The sequence below is a fragment of the Papilio polytes genome, unplaced genomic scaffold (assembly GCF_000836215.1).
Source record: "Papilio polytes unplaced genomic scaffold, Ppol_1.0 DF824047.1, whole genome shotgun sequence".
NCBI lineage: Eukaryota > Metazoa > Arthropoda > Insecta > Lepidoptera > Papilionidae > Papilio > Papilio polytes.
Window position 1 is genome coordinate 40,570 of NW_013525157.1, and position 23,282 is coordinate 63,851.

Genomic DNA, 23,282 nt, shown 5'->3' on the forward strand with positions numbered 1-23,282 from the left:
ATTTATTATGTTAGGATGGACCGTTAACCTTGAATATTATTACGTCATTACACATTTTTGTTAAAAGAGAAAAAAGTAATTCTAGGTGTTTTATCAAGTACTTACTAAAATCAGCTATTACTAGTTAGCTTACTATATGTCCCCACCGAGGGTGACTAGGCCATAGTCAACCACGCTGGCCAAGTGCGGGTTGATTGACTTTATATCTTTGAATTATTTGCTGATACGTGCAGGTTGCATCACTATGTTATCTTCACCGTGTGAACATCGTGTAAATTATGTACTTATGGAAATACGAAAAAACCGAAAATCACATTAGTAAATTGCGGGATTCGAACTCAAGTCCTGTGTAGATTACAAGTCAAGTGCTTACACCACTGAGCCACCGACGATGTCAAGTACTTATTAATTCAAAATAATTAAACTAAGAAGCAGGATTGTTCATGCAATAATATACAAATCGTTTAGGCTACTACATTGGGTACTATATATACCCGATAGGGTTTTTACTCTTTGACCGCCTTCGCAAAAGAAGGAGGTACTCAATTCGTCTATAGGTTTTTTTTTTTTTATTTTCTAAACTTTGTTTTCGTGAGAGCATGGCGTAATAAATAGGATAATAATCTACATGGTTTGATCCCTGCCTACTACAATTTTTTTTCGATTTTGAATTTCATATGTACATTTATCAGACGTCGTTACTTCATGGAGGGCATGACCGGGGGCGTTTCCTGAGCTGGTTGGCCAAGAGCTTGACAAAATAAATTTACATATTTTGTCAAGCTTTTGACTTGACCACGACTATGTGACTCCCCCCTGGCGCCAAAGCTTTATCCGCTCTTGGTTCACATCTGCAAGGAAATTAAAATATAGTTAATATGTGTAAAGTTAACTAACCGGGTCAGCGTGGTCGAGCCTAGTCAACCAACTTGTTTAGGCTCCGTGCACCTTAGTGCGGACATATGATGATGAGTTTTTTAAATGTAAATATTAGTTGAATAAAAAGAAATTGATGAAAATATCGGATTTTGTTCCCTTATCTGTCAGTGACGTCATTTTAAGCTATGTGAGAATCTATCAGTCAGTGGTGGGACAGGCCCTTAGGGTTTAGTCTTGCAATGAAATTATGATATACAAATAAGGTTGTAAGTTCTTATTAGAATAAACCCAGACAGTTTAGATAGTTTACTTCTAGACAACTTTAGGTTTTTCATTAATGTTTAAATGTATTATTTAAATATCATAGATTAAATTTTAAGGAAGGTAAAATGTAAAGATAGCTTACAATTATGCATCGTTGTAACGAATGATATTATTCATACATGGTCATTTGTAATTTCACTAGATAATGATAAAACGTGATTTTTATAAAAAAAACATAGGGTAATTTATGACAAGTAATTTTAATATTATGACGCTAAAGTGAACAGGGTATATAAAAATGGTTGGCAGTATTGATCAGTACTCAGTAACCAGCAATAAGCACTAGTGGAACACATCATAGTAAAATAATTATTTGTAAACCAAAATGTTGTTCAAAACATCCACTTTATTATTCTTGTGCACTGTTCTGGTTGGAATAACAAGTGCTAAAAAGGTAAGGTTTTTAATTTTTTGGTAAAATGTAAAAGCTTGAAAGTGTTGTTTAAAAATTATATGTTTGTATTATTTTTTAAAGTCTATATTTGATTTTTTTTAAACGAAAAAAAAAATTACAGTACAAAAACTAGAAAATTGGGCAAAACTTGGGGTATCAATATAACAAAATGTAATAATTAGTATCTTGTTAATTTCTATATATTTGTGTCAAATGTTAACTACATTATTTTTAATATTAAAAGGAAACATGGACTTATTTACGGGTTTTGTGTAAAAATACTTTACTAAGAGCCTGTCCCACCACTGGCTGATAGAGGTTTAGATAGCGTAAAAATGACGCTACCGTCAGATATAGTAACAAAATCTGATATTTCCATCACATGTTTTACACGATATCACGTTATCAGATAATTTAAAATTCAGTGCGGCAGGCCCTAAAACATTAATTTCTCTGTACGAATGTTTAATTCCGCACTTTACAGGCGACGATCGGTGTTCCATCTGATATCGTTGGCCTGATAACGGAGAAGTCCGTAGAATGTATCGCCGAAACTGGAGCTGACATCAACATCCTACAGCGTATCTTCCAATGGCAGTTCGACAACAACAAGACTAGCAAGAAGTTCTCCTTCTGTCTGTTCAAGAAAGCCGGCTTCAGTGACGAAACTGGACACTTCCATAAGGATAAAATATTAGCTTTGTATGAAAAGAGTGACAAAAAGGAACAAATCAAAGCAGCTGTTAATGCATGTGAGAAAATATCTGAGAAGAATCCCTTGGAGACGATGTACAAAGTTATTCTCTGCTTTTTCGATAAAACTCCAGTTTTGCTCGAAGTTAAGTTGGATTAAAATGCCAACTGTTCAGTACCACTGGATGTAATCGGTTGTTGTGAAGTAGTTACTAGATCAATGTTACAAAGGTTTTGTTAATAAATAGATATTTATTTAAAATCAGATTGTTTACTTTACTTCTGAGAGGCCCCACTGTGGATATTTACATTAAAGTGATACTCCAAGTCATTTTTTGGATTGCCATTTCACTTTATTTTTTTAATGTAATAATTACAAATTAAAACATTACAGCGCGCGCACACCTTTGGGTAGACTATCGCACAATTATTGTGTGATTCTCGATTGTTTCGCAGCCAATCCAACTGTTTAGTTGCACAACTAAAGACCAAGTAGTGTGCGCACCTCTATATTAGCTCATAGTAATGAAATCCCGACTAAGCAGTTGGGCGATAGTTTAGTCAAAGTTGTGCGCGGCCTTTTAAAATTCATCTATAGTTAAGTTCTATGTAGGTTATGGATTTACGAAGGAACTGGTCCTGCGAGGTGTCGTTTAATGCTACAATTATTTTGAAACCAGTTTGTAATTACACGAGATATGGCAATTTATTGAATGTCCTCAACTTAATCACTGTAATTATTTGGAAAAATAATAGATTTTATGATGATTTTTAACTGTTTAATTAGCTTACAACATATAAGTATTAAAAGTATTTTTAACGCATAAAACTATGATTATCATCATCATCATCACCAGCTCACTATATGTCCCACCGAGGGGCTCGGAGCCTACCCTAAGTTAGGGTGACTAGGCCAAAGTCAACCACTCTGGCCCAGTGCGGGTTGGTTGACTTCACACATATCTTTGAATTTCTTCACCGATATGTGCACTATGATTATAACATATTAAAAAAGTAGGCATCTATATTTATATAACTAATAAGCCGAGAAGATTATGATTTTTTTAATTCAACAATTTCAATTACTATAAAAATTATTTGAAATGAATAAATAATAAAAAAAATTCAGATCAAGCGTCTATCCAAATCTAACAGCTAGCACTTCAGAATTTATTGCTTTCAAACTTAATAACATAAATTTTCTGAAAAACTAGAAATATTTACTACTATAAATTTGATTTTTATAAATATTTGAAGCAGAATTGAATACAGTTAGGTGACTTAGAGAAATTCAAAATTTCAACAATGTTGCGTCTTGACACACAATTGGCATAGCAATTTCGTTTCCTCTAAAATCATAATTTTAGAGGAAACGAAATAATCAGTTTATAGTAGATAAATCGATAACATACGGTATTTACTTATTTACTAAACAATCAAACTTTAAAAACATTCATTACTACAAAAGGACCAATTTCTTATTATAATGTAGACATTCAAATATAGAAGTCAACTCAATCGATATAGGCAAAACCCAATCTTCAAAGATTTACAAAATCTAAAATGGGTAGTTTCAAAATTTGAAATCGACATTAGAAAGTCACAGGCTTGCTTTCCATTTCTGTTACAAATTCAGAAAAAGGTAAGACTACAGTCTGTTATGAGTATTACGTAATATATCTAGTAATTTGATATAATGTCTAGGTTTTCTTAACATTTTGTTTCAATTATTTTTGGTTCAGATGTAGTGTCAGATGACTCACTGGAATCAGAAGTGACAGTACTTAAGCTACTAACATCTGACACATCACAATCTTCTATAAATACTTCATCACTATCACTTTGATCATCACCATGAGTTTCATCGTCTAGTGTTTCATCTTCAGAAACCTCAGAATATTTATCATCATGGACTTGTGTCGATTCTGGTACAAAATAACTTCTATTGTGAACTGTAAATTGTGTGGCGTTAGGTACAGTTTCGTAAGACACGTCACTGGAATCATCTCGAACGCTGTAATAACGTTTCCTATCTGACAAGCTATTGTAGTATTCTGAGCTGTGTTCCTTTTTAATCAGATTGAAGTTTTCATCCAATGGCACAAAATAGGTTTTGATGTATCCTGGGCCTTTTACAAAAGTTTCACCTCGGTATAATGTTAGCACGCCACATGCGTCCAACAAAAGTGCAGTATTCTCAGTTACCTAGAAGAAAAAATTATTGTAACTGTGAGCTCTTAGATCTGAAGAATTTTACATATAAAATAAGATAAAAAATATACTTGAATTCTTCCCGCTTCACCAGTGGAGTCCATTCTAGAGGCCATATTAACAGCATTGCCCCAAATGTCGTACAATGGTTTAAGGGAACCGACTACTCCAGCTGCTACTTCTCCATTGGAAATGCCTGTAGATTTAATGATATTCCTTAAAAGGAGGGTACAAAATTTGTTTAAGAGAACATTGGCATTATACGCACCGATCCTTAAATTAAGTCCTTCAAAACTTTGAAATGATCCACGGTTAAAATTTTTCAGTTGCTTCATCATTGCTGCTGCGAATTCGACCATAGTCAGTACTAATGCGCGGTTATAGGGACTATTTTGCCTTCTATCAACAGCAGACTCGAATGTTGAAGAATCCAATGACTCCCGTCTGTTCGGATCTAAACCACATGCAGCCATGTATGTCCAGTCGGCCATTTTTATTTTTTCTACTTTATAAATTGACGCTCCAGTGAGTAGCAGCTAAAAATTTAAGATTATATATTTATGAAGTAAAATAAATGTTACCTTGAACAAAAATGATTCCAAGCTTCATAACGCTGAAGCTTCCTTTCATATTTCCAACGAAATTTGTGTTTATCTAGTGACTTTATAAATAAATTGAAAGATTACCCTGTCGAAATCAGAAATAACTTCGTCCAATATTCGTAAAACAAACTTATCGCTCAGATCACTGTCGTCTTCAACTCCAAGCTTATAATCAGTTAACGATGCAAACATAACAGCCACATTGTCATATTTCTCGTAGTACAATTCATCTATTGGTCTATTTAGATCCAAATAAACTTGAACTAAAACAAAAAAACAATTTTTTATCATCAATTATTTTCCTAATTTGAATGATAATATATAATAGTAACGCTTAGGTAATTCCTTTTTTTTAACTGTTACATACCAACATGTGCAGGCAATATATTTTCTAAGAGCATGTTATTAACTCTTAACATTGTTTCTGCTTCAGTTTGTTCATCACTCAACTGTATCTGCCACAAATGATCCAGTCGATTTCTATATTCAGTCGTGCGGTCGATCCAATACAATGTAACAGTAATAAAGACAACAGAGAGTGTATGGGAAATTCTCGAATCTAATCCAACGTTCCAAGTCAGATCGATAGAGAATAGAGATGACTTTAAATCCCAAACAACCCATAAGTAAAACGTTGTCATGGCGCCTGCAACTATCCATTTAAATATAAAGAAAACTCTGCTGAAGAGGAAATTCAGGAGCAAAGCTAAACTCCAGCATTGTGTTACGTGCTGCAACAAAGAATACAGTAAGAAGATGACTAATGAAATAAAAGACACAATTTAAATGAAAAATATGATTACCCACGACGAAACACAATTCGATAGAACGGTTTCTGTTGAAGGTTCCACATCGACTTCGGAGCAAGCGATAACATTAACCACAGACGTAGCTGCGAGTCCAACACTTATTAGTAAATAAATCCCCGTTCGTATTTTAGCAGATTTTATAATTTTCACTGATAAATCGTAAATGAAACGAAGACATTTATTTCTTGGTTCGTCAATACCTTTATACTTCGTCCATAGGAATTGAAACCATGTTAATGGTTGGAGAATCACTAATGTTATTATTAATATACCAAAAATACCGCATGTAAACCACTTAAATCCCCTAAACCTGGAACGTAAATTAGTTTTAATAACTAAAGATGTTACTAGTAATAAAATATGTATTACAGTATCCTCGTATACAATTTTAGTTTAAACTTTTTTCAATGAAGAGTCAAAATAAAGTAATTAAGGATTCTTTGTGTAAAAAAAAGAAACGTGGATTTTTTTTTCTATAGTAATAAAAGCTCACCAGTTCGTTGTGAATCCATTAATTAGTAGGATCAGAAGTAAAATAATGAGGCAGCAAGTTATGTAATATTTGAACAATGGATCGGGTAGTTGAAGGAAAGATTTCTCGAGTTTGAAATTTTTATACATTAAAGTAATCCTGTTTAGGCTCGATTCCTTTCTAAAATGCTCCCTGAAATATAAAAGTAAATCAAATAAATCATATCAAATTTAAAGATAAAAATACACTGTCATATGCATGATTTGTTTTTGTGAAATTGAGTGATTTTGTCCAGTAATCTTAAGCCTAAGTTTCATTGCTAATCTGCGATTATTTCTTTTTCAAATAAATTGATATTTCAAAACTATGCTATCATTTAAGTGTAATGAACGGGTAACCTTTAAAATTTTACATTTATTTTTAGGATGCACATTTAGAGCGCGCGCACATTTGACTAATTTATTACATTATTTACTTTTATTATATTATACAGTTTAGTCACGCTTTGATTCCTCTGAGCTGGTACGGAGGTGTGCGCACTACTCGGTTTTTAGTTGTGCTACTAAACAATTGAATTGGCTTCGAAACAATCGACAATCGGACAACAGTTGTGCGATAGTTTAACCAACAGTGTGCGCCTGTTCTTTGTGGACAAATATTAACATAAAAAAATGGGAAAAGGTTAAATATTAGGAAGAGAAGTAAAGAAAGGTGTACGAACTTACTTCCCATTTGTCATATCCTCAATTTCTTTAGCCATTTGTGCGTCCGCTGCCTTTAACATTTGCTGATACTCCACTAAGTTTTCATCCATGAAAGTTGTACGTCGGAAATTTGACGAATTCCTATTTTCCGATCGCTACTAGAAACAAAGATGCATAACAGAATCATGCATTTAACCTATTATCACTATTACTTATTTATCTTTAATAATATTATTCAAATATAAACTTACTCTATTGCGTGATCTTGAATTAATTATTTTATTAAATCCAACTGACGCTCTCCTGAATGGTTTGTATTCGGAAAATGGCTGGAAAAAAGTCACATAATTTTTTACACCTTAAGTATTATCGGAGTGTTTTATTTGAATTTTGATTATTCCAGTACTAACCATGGGTAAAATTTTAGTGTGATTTTACTTACCCTTTGAGGTCTGGATAATAAATAAGTTTCCAATTTGTTTTTCTTCATGAAAGGATGATTTTGAGATTCGAAATTTGGCTCAATTATGTAGTCTCGAGCAAAGTCTAAAATTAGTTCTAATGTTTGCTTCGTTATGTGAACTTTACTGAAATATATGAAATATTGGTTTAATTATGTTCCTAATTTTTGTAGGTATATGTATTAACTTTGCAATAATTTATTCAATTCCTTTCCGTTTATTATAATATTACGATAAATTCACCTAAAAATATAACTTAATTCTTTTTCTTAGTTATCAAGGTATGTCTAAATTTATCCTGATTTAAAAGAGTTTGCTTATGCTTACCCCGCTTTTCCCGTTGATTCCATTTTACTGGCAATCGTTACGTCTCTGGACCATATATCATATTGCCATTTCCGAATACCTATAAGTCCACTAAGAATCTTTCCAGAATGTACACCTATTCTCATGTCTATATTCAACGCACGCTTTTCTCTGAAAATTAAAAAAGAAACATTAACAGATTCTAAAATAACATCAAAATCAATTTTGTCTGTTAATTTTTAAATGAATAAACTAACCTAACATCTTTAATAATGTTGATCATTTCTAATCCAAGGTCAACACAATTTTTCGCATGTAACACGCTCGGTTTGGGCACACCGCTGACACAGTAATAGCAATCGCCTAAAAATTTAATCCTTAGAACATCGTACTCCTGGAAGAAAGCTTACTTTTACAGTCAATTGAATAATTAGATAATAAATGAAATATTTCCTGTGATCAATCTTACTTCTTACTGATATTATAAATGCGAAAGTTTAGATGGATAGATGAACGAATGGATTTTTGTTAGAGTTTGTTGCCTACACGGTCTAAAGGATCTTGATAAAATTTGGCATAGATGTAGAGCATATTCTGGAAGGACACATAGGCTGATTTACTTTTGTTTTATTTTAATTTCACGCGGACGAAGTCACGGGTGAAAGCTAGATAGTTAATAAAAATCAAAATAATACACAAATTCGTACCTCAGAAGCTTCATCAAATCGTCCAAAGAGTTCATTTAATAGTTCCACCATCCGCATTGGAGACAAAGTCGTTGATATCTTGGTGTAGTTAACCACATCAGCATACAAAATGCTTACATTCTTATGCTCTTCTACATATAATTGGCTACAATATTAAATTTATAATTATGTTAGAAACATCTCTATTTCTGGATATTAAAAATCACAACTTTAAAAAATAACGAAGTCATCGTGAACATTTTTTCTTTTATATAATAAGGCGACAAACGAGCAAGCGGCCTCCTGAATCGTGTACCCTGAGTGTACCACCTGAGTCGTGGTATTTCACTAAGCGACCTGACCCATTCTAAGATATTAAAGCGGGCTCTACCACTCTAAAATAAAGTCTAAAGTACAAGACAAAGTACAAACATGGAGGTAGAATATTAGATAATAGAAAAAAACAAAAAACTTGATTGATGAGTTGAGGATTAAAATTTCTATTTTAATCTGATAAAAATGCTTATAAAAATAAACATTTGTTGATTACGTACTTGAATGATTTCATGTTGTGAGTGTGGCTCTGTGATTGGATGTCAAGAAACATTGTCCGTATGTCTTGACGCACTTTGGATACGATGTGCTCCGGTAATATACTTAACATCAGACGTTCCTGTAATACAGAAATGTCATAATTGTACTCATAAAATAAAACTCAAATTACTAGATAATCTTGTATTAGTGATAATAAATTGTTAACTGAAACTATAGTTTTTTATTTGGGTAAATTTTAAAGTTTATGAAGCTCATTATCGAAATCGCGAAAAGCAGAGGACCGTATTTTGTGGAAGACTTGTGCTAGCAGTGGGCAGATAAAGGCTGATGAATGATATTTAATATCATTCTTGTTTAGTGCAGTATTCGATATCAACAGTAAAAAAAACAAGTAATTTTAAAATTATTCAAAACAATTAGATACGTAATTGCTGTCATAAATTGTTAGCTAATCAATTTATTTGTCCTAACACAATAATTTGTCCAAACCAAATGTTACATGAATGGAACACATGTTTATGAACAGATAAAATCAGTGAAGGCTTATCAATTATGATTATCTAGATCTTTAGTCAAAAAATATTGATGGATATACAAAAGACGAAAGTTTTAACAATGTGGTATGTATTAATTGAGTATTTTGACACAAATCGAAAAGAAATGAAAAGTAAATTTTGAAAATTAATGTTGAATTTAAAAGGAAAAGGAAAGAAGAAAAAGAAAAAAGAGAGAAATTCAAAAAGATCCATATCTGAAATGTTTTCTAAGTAAACTACATTAGAGTTTTAGGGCCTGTCCTACCAAATTGCAAATTATCTGGTAACATTCCAACGTGTAAAATATGTGATGGTATTATCGGATTTTGCTCCCTATCTAACAGTGACGTCATTTTTAAGCTATCTGAGCCTCTATCAACCAGTGGTGGGATAGGCTCTAAGAATTTTTGGAATCAAATTCGACGAAGCTTTTTCGTAACATCAACTTCAATTACTGAGTTACGTAGTCTAATATAAGGAATTGTTACAATTATTTTGTTGTACATTTATATGGACAGTTATTAAATGATCATTACCTCTTGGTCTTTCACAAACTTAAGTCGCAGTGTACTTTCAACACAAGCTCTTCTATCCAAGAAGGATCGTCTTGTTACAATTTCGTTCATCAATCTAAAATATATCCCCATTAAATTGACTCCGATCAGAAAAATTGTATCTGATGCCACCTTGAATTAAAAATGAAAAATCATTAACACTTATTTCAAGCAAAAAATACGATATACTTTTGTCCTTGTGGTTACCAGTTGTAACTATGGTGACAACTTACCACGACTTCAATATAAGTATCGCCGTAGTACGTGAAGAATGCGAAGACGAGAATGTAGACAACGCTAACTATTACACCGAGCACTATGACTAAAATATTATTCCTCATCGGTAGAAATATATAAATGGATAGAAGCGCCATTGAATCATACGCCGGTCTTAGAGATATACCTTCGTGATAACTGTATATTGCTACTGATATATCTGTAATAATAAAATTCATGTTTGGATTATCAAATTTATTAAACATTTAGCTGTAATCGCTTCCGATTATTGAATCATTTAATGAGGTGTGTTTAAATTGAATGTTACAGGAATGCAAGGCCAAATTGTAGAATTTCACGATCAATTTTCCTTAAAAATTACAAATTACGATTCAGCTTTTAATATTTTATTTATAACAAGCTTTCGCCCGCGACTCCGTCCTCGCAGAATTAAAAAAAAAAAACAAATCCAAGTAGCCTATGTATTCTTCCAGACTATCCTCTACATCTATGCCAAATTTCATCGATCTTCGTTCAACCGTTTAGGCTACAAACTCTAACATCCATCCTGATTCACAAGGTTAAACAGAAATAAATTGAAATCAGAAGTCATTCATGAGATCTATTGTTTCAATGAACAATAACAAAATCCAACATTTACAAACCTGAAGCAACAAGATCAGCGGTTATTATGAACGTGATGAAAATTGGCATCCAAAACCATCTCCTCTTCAATGGTTTGTAGAAACATTTCCACAAAGAAACCACAGGAACCGCTATTCTTAATATGTACATTCCCATAGACAGGTATGTCGATTTCCACTGTACTTGCTGGAACAAATATATAACAAGAATACATTAGTAGAAGTAAAACAGTTTATTACCTGAAACTTAGAACTATGGCTTTACAGAATACTATCATGAATTTGAATCTGAACATCTACATTTTAAAACTCTTACTTCTTTTTCTTGCTCTATTCCCTTATACTCTTGGTCCCTTTCCTTACGATATTGAAGAAATAAAAGGACATTAAAAGAGATGGTAAGGGTAAAAAGGATGCTTTACGAAGATCGATTTCGAGCGAGCGCACACGCTTGTCAACTGATTATATATCGCTTTGATTCCTATGAACTTATATGGAGGCGCATACTTCTCGATTTTATTTGTGCAACTAAACTGTTGAATGGACTGCGAAACAATCAACAATCGCACACTGTTGTGCGATAGTTTAGTCAAAGGTGTGCGACCGCTCTTAATGCGCACTATAAATTACTTCTAATCATTAAACAATGTGTCCCTAACAATGAGTGGGGGAATTTTTTGTTATCAAACTTGTTATCTGTCGTGTCGAACATATGTATCATGTCTAAGACAGTCGATGAGTTAATCTTAAACAAACTGGAAATCGATATATTAAATCGATGTTTTTACATTTAAATCGATGTAACTTTGAGAAAAATGGTATATCTATGTGCTTAAATATTGTTAATACACATCGATTGAATAAAAAAATAGCTAATTAATTACTAACCTCATTATACGTACTGACAATGACTAGAATGATGTGAGCCGTAGAGAAGAGGGTAAGCAGAGTAACGTAAATGTATATTAATGATTCTCTTAGTTTATCATCATATTTTCGGTATAGACCTTCCAAATCTTTTTGGAAGAATTGATCCTGTAAGTTGGTACACATAACACAATATTAGATAGATTCTTCAGAATGGATAAAACTATACCCAAGCAATAAAATGATGAGAGATAATAAACCGTATCACAAATGAATTAAAGACGAAATTCTAGAAGCAGTCCTGGTGTTCAAAAAGCTTTAAATGTTTGTAAAGTACCCTTAAATACTTCCAATTCCACTGTTTACCGCCTGATTGTTCGACTTCTTGTGTTCTAAATTCATGTAAAGATGACAACATGCTGGTCGCCCTGTTTGAGTTCATAGAGTATCTGGCCAATAGCTCCAGAGCACCCACTTGAAGCACCACGGACCCTGTGGTCCGAGATAGCGTGCGATCATCCTGGTAAATTAATACATGCTACTGAATACATTGGCACTAATTTAATGACTATAAAACCGTTTAAATTACAGGAGATTTATTTATGTTGTTGAACCTGGATATTGAGAGATTAATTCCATAACACATTGATGAAGAGTTTCTAATTGAAGAAATGCACGAATAATTATGTTATGTGCATACACTTTGGAGAGTCCTACGCAGTGTTAATGAATAGTAGTCTATCTTATGACCTCTATACAACTCTGAATTTAATTATTTATGAGTTAGTGTATGAGGATTTTGATAGAGACGATCAATATTTTTTGTCTCTATAATTTCTCTATCTATTGGTATAAAATTGACTACATATAAAATGTTATAAAAACCCAGGCAAGGAAATGTTAAGAAATACTATCTCACTGATAATACTTTGTGTGTATATGCGAATATCTACTGGCAATTATTCTAATGATTACTTGTAAAAGTATTTTGCTGATAAAAAATCAGTACTTGTTTTATTTGTGGATAAAAAAGGTTAAACTCTTTGAGAATTGTAATTCAAGTAGCTTTATTGCATTTATTAGCACATTTTAAATTTATATTAACTATAATGAGTGCCTGTTTTTAATGGTGGAAGGGCAGAATAGTCCAAAATCATACTTTCATACTAATATTATAAATGTGAAAGTTTAAATGGATGGATGTTTATTAGAATTTGTAGCCAAAACTGCTGAACGGATCTCAATAAAATTTGGTATAGATGTAGGTGACAGTCTGGAAGAACACATAGGCTACTTGTTTTTTTTAATACCACGCGGACGGAGTCGCGGGCGAAAGCTAGTAAAATATAAAACAACAAAACTGATTTTCCTTCGCATTTGTTCTGTAAACACATTTTAAATGTTTTACAAGTAATAATTTACGATATAGAACACTGAAAAATGACTCATAAATCTTGATTTTAAGAAGTTTTTGTATGAATTAAGCATTTCAGGTATTTATTGTCTTATAAAACTAGCTTTCACCCGCGACACCGTCCCAGAGGAAATAAAAAAGAAGAAAATTGGGTAGCCTATGCGTTCTTCCATACTAACCTCTATGTCTATATCAAATTTCATTAAAATACGTTGAGCCGTTTAGGCTACAAACTCCATTCATACATCTAAACTTTTCCATTTATAATATTAGTATTAAGTATGATTGATTTATTCCGGAGAGTAAACTATAAATCCAAAATAAACACACGATACCGTTTGTAACTAACAATGATTAGTAAAACGAAATCTTATCAAAAAGGTACTGAATTTCGAGGAATCAAATCTCATGTGTACATACCATCTTTATCAGATGCTTGGACGCATAACTGACACTTGTAAATACAATTCACAACACAAACACTATCGTCTGCACTGTAACGCCAATCAATTATAACTGAAGGAGAACTGTACTACTTGTTCAGCGATTAAAACTGATAAAACCCACTCACTGGACATCGATATTTTAGCAGATTATGATAGTGATAACCATTTAAAATGTGCTTCTATCAAACGTTTTCATGAATTAGATTTATACCAATTAATTTAGTAATAGAAAGTTGAATTAAAAAACTTTTTATTCCAAAAAAAATATGTTATTATCTCTCAAATTATTTTTGGAAACAGTGATACAATCTTTTGTACGAATTTAACAATGGTACATTGAACTAAATATCTACTTACTGTGCGTTTCTTCCTTCGATTATAGGTTGACGGTGCATTGTTTGAGAGTTGCGGTCGTTTCGCTATTTCGGCGAATTCATGTGGCTGCTTCTAGTTTATAACATTAACATATTAATTTCAAAATGTCCATTTAAATTTTACTTCTATACCTTACTGAAATAATACTCACCAGGATGGTCAAAATTTTTTTAACTACCTTACTAAATTTTAATAATTTCGTACGTTGATACCTTGATAACGACCTTTACTTATTATGTCATGAATTTAATTTTTATTAGTGACTAATAATATCATATCTGATTAATTTATTGCTTCAAGGCTTTAATGGTGGTCATGAATTTCATTAAATTTTGCGTTAAGTATTATAAAAAAACTCAATGTTGGGTTATGTTTTTGTATATTAATACGTATTTAACATAAAAATACAAGTGAAAATATTGTTTGCTTTGTTCGTTATTCTTCTATTTGTCTACTTTCCAGTAGCAAATCATATTGACGATATTTATGACAGTCATTTGATTTTAAATATGTGTTTTGTTAGGGGAAACTCACCTTAATAATTGCTACCTAGTTCCTTAACACTCGAAAATTGTTAAGCTTATTCTAATTGGTTCCCAAATTTACACGGCTGCCAATAAAAACATAATTTGAAACTATCTAATGACCAATTTTGCAAATTGTGGTAATTAGGGATTTGTAGTTTGTTTTTAGCGCCATCTAGTTGTAAGCTGTCGCACTAGAATTCAAACATGATTACAAATATTTGTGGTAGATTCTATATTTTGCCAATAGGTAACGCATTTAAATATGTTCCACGACGTATTAAAAAATAATACGATGTAGTTTTTTATGACATCAAAATTCTTTTTCTCTTTCGGAGTTTGGAATTCTAATCCAATGAATACGAAATCTTTTGAACAAAATAGAACAGATCCGAAACATTATTTTTAATTTTACCAGTGTAAAATAATTCTGAATACGTATGTTCGTATATTGTATATTATTTATTACCTTTCTGGCTCTTAAACTACAATATTATTTGAGAGATTTGGTTTTACCCTTTGGTAAGACAGATAGGTAATGTTATTATGACTATAGATAGTACTACGATACATGCGTCAGTTAGTAAACTAATAAAATAAATAATAAGTTGTTCAAATACAACAGCCAGTTAATTGTGTTATTGTTAGTGCAATAGCATGTCTCGAGTGGAATTCTCGAAGACATTCCTACACTACTGTCGCTAAAGTACCAACTCAATAACGCTCTCGAGTTACACGTCGAGACTTTCGTACTCATGCTGCCGTATTCACATTGTTGCTGTTATCCCACTACGGGAAATACAAATTTAATTTCTCTAAGTGCTTTTATAACTTTGTAATTCTTACCGGAGTGACAGGAATGTAATGTGTCTGGCATATGTTTTGTATGTCCATTCCTTGTTACCTGTTGGAACTTGCTTTCGTCCGCGACTCCGTCTGCGTGGAATTTAAAAAAAAATACAAAAGTAAGCGGCCTATCTGTTCTTCCAAACTATTCTCTACATCTATGCTAAATTATCGAAATCCGTTCATATCTAAAATTTGGCATTTGTAATATTCGTAGTACAATCGATTTTTCTTTGTCTGTCATCGTCATCATGTATTTAAAACTATGTATAAGGATGATCGTTAACAATTTTTAAAAAGAATAAACAGTCGAGTTTCAAATGTGATACTTTTTAGACGGAAAGTGGGAAAAGGAAATAAGTTAGCTTATTTAGCAGGCTTAATTTGTTTAATATAGCTATTGCTCGCGACTTCGCACGCGTGAAATAAAAAAAAATAGCCTATGACACTCACAGATAAATTACTTTTCTAACGGTGAAAGAATATTTGACATCGGTGACAAAAATACAACTCCTTCCTATTTATAATATCAGTATAACTAGATTATTACTTTTGAATTAACTTTCAAGTATCGATACAGAAATGTTCTTACTCTTGATTGTAAGTGAGGATTACTTTAAAATGCTGTAGAGTTGCGAATGCTAGGATTTTGTGTTTCAAATTTAAACCTTATTTCATTGGTATAAGTCATATAATGCTGTATCTGGGCATGCTTTCGCTTGCCACAGCACACCTGGAACAACAAAGATGTCTTTACCATTCCCGAAACTTCGCTGTGCTAGGTCCTTATTGTTGGATTTTGTGTAGGTGCGCCCTAATGTAATAAAATTATTGCTTCAGACTATACGTTGCCTAATTTATGAAATTAAAGGTGACAATAACTAGTCAATATTTTTAAAATATCTATTGTAGATTATTCGGTTTATTTTGGTAAAAAAACAGTTGTTGAACTAAATGTAGGATTAATGATTGTAGGGCAGAAAATAGTAAGCCAAAGAAGGAGAGAGAAAGTCAAGTACAAAGTAAACTATAGTTGTTCGTATCGGCAGAACTAATTGAATCATACTTATATTATTAATGCGAAAGTTTAGATGGATGGATGGATGGATGTTTGTTAGAGTTTTTAGCCTAAACGACTAAACGGAATTCGATGACATTTGGTATATATATGTAGAGGATAGTCTGGAAGAACACATAGGCTACTCACTTTTTTTAGTTCTACGCGGGCGGAGCCGCAGGCAAAAGCTAGTATTTTCATATTAATATATAAACTATATTACTATTAGAGCGGGTGCACATCTTTGACTGAACAATCGCACAACTGTGTGCGATTGTCTATTGTTTCGCAGCTCAATCAAATGCTTAGTAGCACAACTAAAAATCGAGCACTGTGCGCACCATTTAAGATCATAGGAATCAAAGCGCGACCAAACTGTTGTGCGATAATTTAGTCAAAGATGTGTGGGCGCTCTTAGTTTCTGGTGTTTATGTGTAATAGCGTCGGTGGCTCAGTGGTTTAAGCACTTGACTTGTAATCTAGAGGTCTTGGGTTCGAATCCCGCCGCCATGTACCAATGTGATTTTCGATTTTTCGAATTTTCATATGTGCTTACGGTGAAGGAAAACATCGTGATGCAACCTGCACATATCGGCGAAGAAATTCAAAGATATGTGTGAAGTCAACCAACCCACACTTGGCCAGCGTAGTTGACTATGGCCTAGTCACTCTAACTTTAGGGTAGGCTCCGAGCCCTTCGGTGGGGACATATAGTGAGCTGGTGATGATGATGATGTGTAATGGCACGCTTTTCAAGAACCAATATTGAAGCAAATTTATTCCCAACGAAGTGTCTACTATAGAGGGAATTTACCTCCGAGGTTGTTAGAACGAGTGTCACCATTATGTTGATGCTAGTACGTAGATTAAATTTGCATAGTTATTGTAAAGTGTTACAGTTTGTCAGTTGCTCAAAGTGTCCGCGCTTTGGATAAAATATCGGGCCATATATTGCGCGGTTTGGCAGGTGATCGATGAAGTAAGCTTTATTTACATTCGAGCGTTCCGCCATTTAAGCGAACACGAGATTGACAATATGAGATTGAAACAAAGAGTTACTGAAGTTATAGAAATAAATAACCTTATTAATATTATAAATGCTATAGTTTAGATCATATTGATGCATGTTTGTTAGAATGTATCTCTACAAGGCATCAACAGATTTAGGTATAGAACAATTTAGGTATAGAAGTAGAAAATAGTCTGGAAGAATACATACAATATTTTTTTATAACTCTCGGTCGCAGTTGCGGGCGAAAGCTAGTTTAATATAAAGAACAGAGTCTAAGAAATAAGTAATAAATCTAATCCAAAAAACGATAACAATGCATTGGATATTTTATTTATGTTCTTACATAAATAAAATGATTGTAGTAAAGAGCCCTAAGTAGTTGCGGCGGGGTGATCGTTTTTTATTTATGTGGGTACGGGGCGGGCGTAAGCTAAGAAATCTCGTATCGTCTACCATTCCTGATTTACCGTGGCCGCCAGGTAATTTATTGCAGGCCACTCGATATCTGCGGAAATTCGTTATATTGACTGTGGATGGGCTGAATCGGGATTCCATTAAGAATCGTGACTATTGTAAGTTCATTGTGTCACTGGGATTAATAGTTAATACACATAGTGATAGAGATATCTGTTTTCGAATTAAGGTAGATAATACTTGATTATACTTTCAAACTAACCGTTGCTCGCGACTTTGTTCGCGTCAAATTAATAAAAAAAAATAACAAAAAACCTATGTTTCTCGTTGATAACGTAGCTTTTTAAAGGCAAAGGAATTGTTAAAATCGACTTATTCGTTTTTGAGTTTTTTTAATAAATATAAAAATACAAATGTTTTCTCTTTATAATATTAGTAAGATAGGTAGTATAGATAACTCCAAAATGATTAACGGATCTCGATAAAATTTAGTACAAATGTAGAACGCAGTCTAAAAGAACATATAAGCTACTTACTAAGTTTTTTTTTTATTTCCATACGGATGAAGTCACGGTACGAAGCTACTTCTACTACGAAACTAGATATAATTTGAACTTGTCAAGTAATTCGTAAGTTTAGTTTCAGTATCGTTCGAAATTTGAATAACATCGACGCTTCTACGTTCAAGTTTCTTATCACAAGTTTTAAGGTTAGGTTTTTATTGTTATTAAAAGTTATATTTTAACTTCTAGTTAGCACGTAGACAATGGTAGTGACTAAAGGTCGAATAAGACACGATGATAATGTGATTGCCAGGTTCTTTATACTTTTTTTTTTTTTATAAGAGAAGGGGGCAAACGAGCGGCGGGAACACAAAGGTGGTCAACGACGCCCATGGACATCTGCAACACCAGAGGAACTACAGATGCGTTGCCGGCCTTTGAGGTAACTATACTATACTGTGAACTATTGCAGATACTTTATGTGATTTTAAAGTTAGTATAATTTGATTTACAAATCAAGTCTGTAGACTATCGAAAAATTAAGCGGTTACAAAGGAAACTGATATTTATGGTAGTTGTAATAGAGTTTATAAGAGTTATTTATGCCCTTGTCAGACACCAGGTGTGTAAACTTAAAGTGAGGCAACAGGCAAATGCTTTACAATAAATTGCCACTGTCAAATACTAAATCACTGTTCGTATTGTTCGGAAAACTCAGTGATTGTCATCGAGTTTTGTACCAGAAGATATATAGTATTTACTGCTAAATGCTGCTAAATATACATATCTAGTCTCACGGTTAGTCACAGATTCCCTATGTTGGAATAAAGATTCTTAACAATAACAATAGATATATTGGTATTAAAGACCAAATTTTAAATTCTCTTTTGTAATTCAAAAATTATATTTTCAAAAACTATATTATTTTGGCGTTTCGTTTGTTGAAACTAACCGGAAGACCTATTCCTATTCAGCCCCTTTTTTAATTACATCTCAAATGTTTTTAGGAAAAGGATAGAAGCAGCTGCATTTTTTATATTTGTCGCACATTATAGAAATTTCGCCGTTTGAATCAGCAGGTAAACAATTTGCACATTTCGCTCCGCATATTACAAACTGAATTTAAGTTCTGGTTTATTTGAAATATATATTAATTATTTATCTTATTTGTGTAAAGGCACAAAAGCTCATTATGTTACACAATTTTGTTGATATTACAATAAAATAGGAAACATAAAATAAATAACGCAATCAACCCAACTGATTTTATTTGAGTTTTTAAAACTTTTTCGAATGTCAAATAATAAACATGGAAATAACATTATTTCAAATTGAATTAAATAAAAAACATCTTACATTATTATCACAATATTGTGCTATCAAACAGTTTAACGAGTTTCGGTTAAGGTCGCTTAATTCAATAACAACAATGCACCTAAAGCAGCTCCCGAATGAGCTCAGGCAAAAACAGCTTTTGACAGGATGGCTTTGGAGCTTATGCGAAAATTTATAGAAAATTGCATGGAACACGCGTTGCGCTCGAAGGGTGCGCGGGAAAATGTCGGGGGGTGTATATTTAGAAAAGCTTAACGCTGGAGATCGTCAGTATACGCCTGGCGCGCGAGCGAAGCGCATGTGTCCCGTTGCCTCATCCCGGATCGTATATTACGTCCGATCTCGTGATTATCATAAATAGAAAATAATTAATACGGAACTACACGCGTGTTGAGTGCTATGAACTGGATCTGACTGTGCCTGTGCTGCAGTGTGGACGTAATATGTCGAACTAATCGCTTGTTTTAGTGACTGTCGAATTAGAATTTACAAATTATTTACTTTTAATTTAAGTTGACGGACTTTAGAAAACTGCCGTTATTTCTACGAGCTTAAAAGGTACGTAGGGGATAAATTAATTAGACCACTATAATAAATCAAATCCGTTTTATAATATGTATGACAAGACGAGTTTATTATCTTTTGTTTGTGTTGTAAAGGTCAATTCATAAATGTTATCGCTGCTCGCTTCCTTCGATAATGTCACGTGTTTGAAAATAAACAACAATAATGCAATAAACATTTGAACTCCTTCATGAATTTTAAAGTAGTAGACGCTACGAGTTTTTTATTTGTCTTCACAAGTCACTTTCCTGGTTGTCGCTAAGTGGTATTTGTCTTTACCGTTTGTAACGGAGTTCGAGGGAAAAGTTTACTGCTGTTTCCAACTATTTAAGAATTCAGTACGCTTATTCATAAATTAGTAAAGATGCTACGACACCCGATATCGGGAAAGTTAGGTTATTATTCAAATAGAATGTTAGATACGTGGCGTTTGATTTATCGGACATTATTGAGCTGAGTATACGGGTTGTTTGACGGGTGAAATATTTATTGGCGTATCGTTTTTACGTTGAAACATTAGATTCCCGGTCAGTGAGCGTGTCCGGTGAAGTGTAGCGTATGGAATTTCCACATTACGGACATTGCTTGACATGAGAATTCGTCTTTATACGTTACTACGTTAAAGAACCTTGAAGAAAACACTCTGGGGCGCAATATTCTATGCTCTGGAATTCTAAGTAGAAAATAAAAACGCCTTGGTATTTTCTTACTCGCACGTTTTTCAATTTGCTAACGACTTCTAGCCATAATCGATTTTCAATTTTGTATTATGAGAAATAATGTTCAGTCGTTTATTAAACGTTTTATTAATTTAATTTACTGTAAAATGTTTCCATGTTATGTTTATTGCATTCATGATGTATATTACTTTTATCAATAATGCTTTTTGCGATATATGTGTTTTGGTTTGGAATCACATTTTGTGGTAAATAACTTACAATTATCGTTAAGTTATTATACAGAACTTATTCACTTTGTGTTAAATTATAACTTGTATAGTTAGAAATTAGAAAAATGTTTACAATGATTACTAAATTAAGTTATCCAAACAATGCTGCAGCATTAATGTACAATGTAAAGTTGAAGTGAAAGTTAAGCTCTTTAATAAAGCTTTCGAAGGTAATAAAAACTTAGTATGTAATTTATTTTCAGTGTATCATTTTTCGTTATTCCTTAACGAGTAACGCGTCCATTGAACCGTGCTGGAACAATCATCTCGTACTCAGAGCGACGTCTTGTTTTATAAATTACTGTGTCGAGTTTCTTTCATAAGAGTTTTTCGAGCAAAAAATCGTTAGAAGTGCTCTGTATTATCTCCTTTTTTAGAACACGTGCCCTATATGACACTTTAGACACTTCATCTATTTTAACTTAACGTTTCGAAAGTACAATTTTTGTTGTAAATTAATTAGAAAATCAAATTTTAAATCCGGTGTAGTATTTAGGTTAACATAATATGTATTTTAACATTCCCAAAAGATTTTTTTAAAACTATATTTGTGCTTTAAAAAGTAAAAAAAAAAAACTATAAAAAGATTTTAAGCCTTGATGTAGAGCTTAAGGTTTCCCACGGGATGTACGTTCAAACCTTTATGAAACAATCAAACTGTTATAGAAATTTTGTAGACAATTTCGCCTTAAATTTAATAGTTGGTTGTTGCTGGTTCGGTCTACTATTACCACCAATTAGTAGATTCAGGGCGGTGTTCTTTGATAGCCGGCGGCTGTAAACAGAAAATTGATCCAACCGGACCGCCCCGAGTCCCGAGTCCGGCCCATCTGATCTCACCGCATCTAGATTGATTTGTGTGACCGTTTGTAACATCTTAGATCGATAAAGTTTATTTACTCTTAATTAATAGATACAGATCATGTTGACAATTTGATATTAATATCGTATCTGCGATGTGATTTACAAATGAATAATTGTAAAAGGAAAATGGTACGACAACTGTAGTAGACGCTTTGTTCTCAGAAATTTTATCGCCAATAGCCCAATAGTTAAGACTAACGATCGCATATTGAGGTAGTAGGTTCGGACCTAAGAAACAAAATCATCATCCACAGTTCACTATATATCCCCATTGAGGAGCTCGGAGCTTACCCTAAGTTAGCAGTGACAAGGCCAGTCCACCAGGCCGGCTTACTGCTGGTTTGCCTTTTATTTGAAGCCAGTATAGAATGTAGATTTTATGAATAATACAATTAACTTTACAATCTTCGTTAAGTTTTCCTTAAAACATGGCAGTCAAGAGCTTATTGGCAAAAGTAATACCTTATAATGTTCGAGATGGTGAGAGAATCACGATTTTATTCCATTATCGGTAGCTGGCAGCGGCTGACCTAACGCAGTTCCCGTGTAATCCTCGTTCGACAAAAGGCGTTAGAAGTTTACCTTTCAACTTAAAAGTTTTTTTTACATTATACAAATATTCCATTTCGAATTCATTGAATACTTCTCGAGATTTATGGAAAATTAATGTTTTTGTTGCCAAAAATTAATCTCAATTTTTTTCTTGGAGAAGTATTAAAAATGCCGAGAATTAGATTTTACCATGAGACATTATAAAGTATTTTTTGTCTATTACTAACTTTTTAATAGCCTTTCCATAGACTATTAGAAGATCTATAAAACCTTATCGATTGATTGCGTATTTTGTAACATTATACGTTATTAGAAAGTAGTCGATAAAATCGATATAAAAATATCGTATTATAGAAAAGTTGGCTATAAATAGGTATCTTGTATCCACTTAAACGAACACGGAAAGGCTTTTTTCATATAATTAGTGAGAAAATTAAAACTTAATTGCCAGTTGTAACCTCTAGACGCTTCTATATCATGTTTATGTCCACTAAAAGTGTTATGATTAAAATAC

The 23,282-nt window shown here is 32.8% G+C and overlaps 3 protein-coding genes across 3 annotated transcripts in view; 2 read left to right on the forward strand and 1 right to left on the reverse strand.

The window, feature by feature from the left end:
• The first annotated feature begins 1,932 nt into the window (after window positions 1-1,932).
• Window positions 1,933-2,516, forward strand: LOC106100316. The gene is made up of 2 exons (XM_013279138.1): window positions 1,933-1,953; window positions 2,067-2,516. The coding sequence occupies exons 1-2, from the start codon at window positions 1,933-1,935 to the stop codon at window positions 2,448-2,450; spliced, it is 405 nt and encodes a 134-aa protein (XP_013134592.1). The 3' UTR covers window positions 2,451-2,516.
• A 1,216-nt stretch (window positions 2,517-3,732) lies between these two features.
• Window positions 3,733-13,831, reverse strand: LOC106100838 (adenylate cyclase type 7-like). Its single transcript, XM_013279896.1, has 20 exons — window positions 13,748-13,831; window positions 12,251-12,433; window positions 11,935-12,081; window positions 11,068-11,233; window positions 10,420-10,622; window positions 10,169-10,318; window positions 9,096-9,214; window positions 8,563-8,707; window positions 8,113-8,249; window positions 7,877-8,026; window positions 7,531-7,675; window positions 7,340-7,417; window positions 7,110-7,243; window positions 6,406-6,576; window positions 5,907-6,222; window positions 5,471-5,834; window positions 5,188-5,366; window positions 4,770-5,037; window positions 4,573-4,697; window positions 3,733-4,495 (listed from the first exon to the last, which is right to left on the reverse strand). Exons 1-20 carry the CDS (start codon window positions 13,748-13,750, stop codon window positions 4,001-4,003), a joined length of 3,678 nt encoding a protein of 1,225 aa, XP_013135350.1. The 5' UTR covers window positions 13,751-13,831; the 3' UTR covers window positions 3,733-4,000.
• A 6,281-nt stretch (window positions 13,832-20,112) lies between these two features.
• LOC106100683 (insulin-like growth factor-binding protein complex acid labile subunit) overlaps window positions 20,113-23,282 on the forward strand; it is a 57,445-nt gene continuing 54,275 nt past the window's right edge. Inside the window, exon 1 of the mRNA XM_013279654.1 lies at window positions 20,113-20,397. The gene's annotated coding sequence lies outside the window, so the exon portion shown is untranslated. The remainder of the gene's footprint in view (window positions 20,398-23,282) is intronic.

Coding starts and splice junctions, on each gene's coding strand:
- LOC106100316 (XM_013279138.1), top strand. CDS start 1,933: ATGACGCTACCGTCAGATATA. Junction 1,954..2,066: donor TGACGCTACCGTCAGATATA/GTAACAAAATCT, acceptor ACGAATGTTTAA/TTCCGCACTTTACAGGCGAC.
- LOC106100838 (XM_013279896.1), bottom strand. Junction 5,038..5,187: donor TTATTTCTGATTTCGACAGG/GTAATCTTTCAA, acceptor TTAAATTTTTAG/CTGCTACTCACTGGAGCGTC. Junction 4,496..4,572: donor GTGAAGCGGGAAGAATTCAA/GTATATTTTTTA, acceptor TTTTTCTTCTAG/GTAACTGAGAATACTGCACT.